This window comes from Chenopodium album, chromosome 19 (assembly GCF_948465745.1).
Source record: "Chenopodium album chromosome 19, dcCheAlbu1.1, whole genome shotgun sequence".
Taxonomy (NCBI): Eukaryota; Viridiplantae; Streptophyta; class Magnoliopsida; order Caryophyllales; family Amaranthaceae; genus Chenopodium; species Chenopodium album.
This window is the reverse complement of record NC_137852.1, coordinates 11,166,269-11,169,341: the sequence shown is the minus strand read 5'-3', so window position 1 is coordinate 11,169,341 and position 3,073 is coordinate 11,166,269. Positions and strand designations below refer to the sequence as shown.

Below are 3,073 nucleotides of genomic sequence, written 5' to 3'. Positions count from 1 at the left end.
CATTTACTAAGTCAGAAAATTATTAATAACTTGTACGGAGTATGTATTTTAAGGTTATAATAAGTCACTTTGATTAAGGAGTCAAGATTTCTCTAATGTTAATCATTAAAAATGAAATTATTCATGTTGATTTATCATTTATCAATAATAAGAAATTAAAGTAAAAATGAAAGAACTTAATAAAATACTAATGTAAACAAGATATAAATAGACGATGTAATAATTATGCGACTTTGTCATTGTATGTATTTATATCCGGCCTTCAATTATATAATTGTGACTAAGTTAAGCATCAGGCCAGGAGTAAATATATAAAGCAACTAATTAAGCATTAGTCGGACACAAAGATTAGAAAAGGTACGGTCGACCATATCGATCTATCAACATGGGAGAGACTATGGGAGAGCTTAAGGAGAGTCTTCCAATCTTAGTTATGTTATTCGTTGGTTTCTTAGCTGCTGGTCTTGCTATTGCCGCAGAATCCACAAGGATTAAGGTAAGCTTTTGCAAGCTACTCACTTCGTATTTAACTACTTGCTATATTTCAATTTTTTACGCTTTTTAAGACACAACTTCGAACTTTTATATCTTGAGTTACGTTAGATGTAAGAAAAAAATTACTAAATTTAAATTTCTTCTGTTTTTTTGTAAGATGTTACACTTTCATTATAAGAAGTTTGGAATTATTTATGTAAAATTTCTTTTTTTGTCAATAGTGTGTTACTCGCTCTATCACTTACCAATTATATCAGCCCCATGTATATTTTTCTCTCTACCTCTCTCCTATCTTTAAATTGCATTGAAATCCGCAAAGAAAAATATTGCAACATTTACAAAGGAAGTACGTTTGACAAGTACTTATTATGACGAATTAAACAAGATTCCACATTAATGACATGACTATCTATAGAAGAATAAAAAATTAATTAGCTTGCACGGATTATTCTATAATCATTTTAAGTTATTGTATGGTAATGTGGTGAGCAAAATAAACATAACCCAAGTTTGCATAATAGTTCCCAGTCAAAAATAAAATAATACTTCCTCCGTTTCTTTTTAGTTGACACTTTTCTTTAGTCACGTTTGCCAATGCATTTATTCAATCATTAAATATCTTTAGTTACCGATGAGCAAAAATTATCAAAAGTTTATACTTCGAAACTATATAACGTGACGAATCTAACAAGATCCCACATAACTATATTTTTCATTACGTATAGAGCACAAAATACGGTCAAAGAGAGGCGGATGAATAGTGCTAAAGTCAAAACGTGTCAACTAAAAAGAGACGGAGGTAGTATAAGTTTGCATAATTGTTCCAAATAGATAGAATACCTAACCATGAAACCATTGACTTTTTGTTGAATCAATGACTTTGGCTCACATTATATTGGATGTCTATGTTTTATGATCGGTGTACATGATAAGGTGCGTGACATAGAGGTAGCAGGAATCAGCTGCATTTACCCAAGCAGTCCGGCTACTATACTTGGATACATAGCAGCACTGCTTTTACTTGTCACCCAAGTAATTATTAGTGTTGTAACTCGATGTGCTTGCTGCCAACAAAGAGCTGCTTCTAACCCTCAATCTTATGGAGCAATAGTCACTTTCTTTATTTCCTGGTAATTATCAAGAGTGAACAAGTTTAATTTCATTTATTATATCTTGAAATACGTTATATAGTTTAAACCCGTACTATAAACACTTGAGCGCATTGAGTGCACAATAATATTATAGTGACTTGTTATAATAATATAGTTCACATCTATTAGTAAACTAATAACAAAAATTATGCAGTGATCTTTATAATATGATAGATTATCACTATTTGTAAATGATTGTAGAGCTTTATTGATGTATAAACTTTGCCCTCCATTTTCTTGTGTTGTTTTGAAGCATAATTCATAATTGAGTAGTTTAAGGTTTTCATTGTGTCAGAGATAAAAGATTCATGATATTGTTCATTGAAATTTTGTAAGTTTACGGGGTAATATAAGAAAACTTTCAAATTCTTTCAGTATTATTATTCTTACAAATATATAATGGATTGCCCTTTCCTTAAACGTTTAATGGTGTGTGACATAGCTTCATGTATGTCCTAGTTTGGCTATAGCTACCAAAGGTGTTAATTGTTTGATTGATTTTTTCTTACTAATTTTCGAGTTTCCTAATTAGAAAAAAAATATTGGAGGAATCACAAATTCTTATAAATGACCAACCTTGCGAATTTTATTTGACACACAATAATTGTCGCATATAGGATTACTTCTATCACAGGGATTCTTCTCTTAATAGTTGCTGCTAGTCTCACCACTCGCCGAGAGTTCTTAGAAGCAACCGGACTTTGTTACACTGTAAAGCGTGGCCTCTTCAGCGCTGGTGGTGGTTTGGCAATTGTTACAACATGCATGGGTCTTTGCACAACTAGCTTCTTAACCAAGTATAGACAACAATTTTCACCGGCGTCTATTCCTTACATACAAAACGGCATTGTCATGGGAAACCAAAATCCTCACTTTGTACACCAAAATTAACTTGTACCCCAAGCAACAACAAAATATGTTAATATAATTATGTAATTCATTTCTTTGTTGTGTTTGGAATCTTATTTGCTTTATAATGACAAGTTTGTAACGGACTACTTGAGTTGTGTTTTATACTCCCATCGCCTTATAGTGTCATCTGAATTTTTTTTTTCCATGGTCAAACTTGTATCACTCACTTCGATCCAATTTACTTGTCACATTTTTCTTATTTAGCCGACTTTTTTAACTAGCTACATTTTTATTTTAGGATTGTAGAACTTACTGTCTTTTTTATACGACTTTATCCTTACTTTTTATCATTCCCCTTTAAATTACAACAATAATTACTACGCATTACATGTGATCCCCCACCTCTACCTACTAGTGCTGTCAAATTTCAAACCGAAACCGTTTAACTACCCGAAACCGACCGACCCAAATGAGAACCGAACCGATTAAAAACAGATTTTTTTGAAACCGAAAACCGACCCGAACCGTATTTTAGTAAACCCAAAAACCGAATCGACCCGAATAATGTTATACCG

The 3,073-nt window shown here is 32.1% G+C and overlaps 1 protein-coding gene across 1 annotated transcript; it reads left to right on the top strand.

Moving 5' to 3' along the window:
• Positions 1-385: 385 nt before the first annotated feature.
• Positions 386-2,537, top strand: LOC145594019 (uncharacterized). The gene is made up of 3 exons (XM_081650367.1): positions 386-496; positions 1,429-1,625; positions 2,264-2,537. The coding sequence occupies exons 1-3, from the start codon at positions 386-388 to the stop codon at positions 2,535-2,537; spliced, it is 582 nt and encodes a 193-aa protein (XP_081506493.1).
• Positions 2,538-3,073: the final 536 nt, after the last annotated feature.

Coding starts and splice junctions, on each gene's coding strand:
- LOC145594019 (XM_081650367.1), top strand. CDS start 386: ATGGGAGAGACTATGGGAGAGCTTAAGGAGAGTCTTCCAATCTTAGTT. Junction 497..1,428: donor CAGAATCCACAAGGATTAAG/GTAAGCTTTTGC, acceptor GTACATGATAAG/GTGCGTGACATAGAGGTAGC. Junction 1,626..2,263: donor GTCACTTTCTTTATTTCCTG/GTAATTATCAAG, acceptor TGTCGCATATAG/GATTACTTCTATCACAGGGA.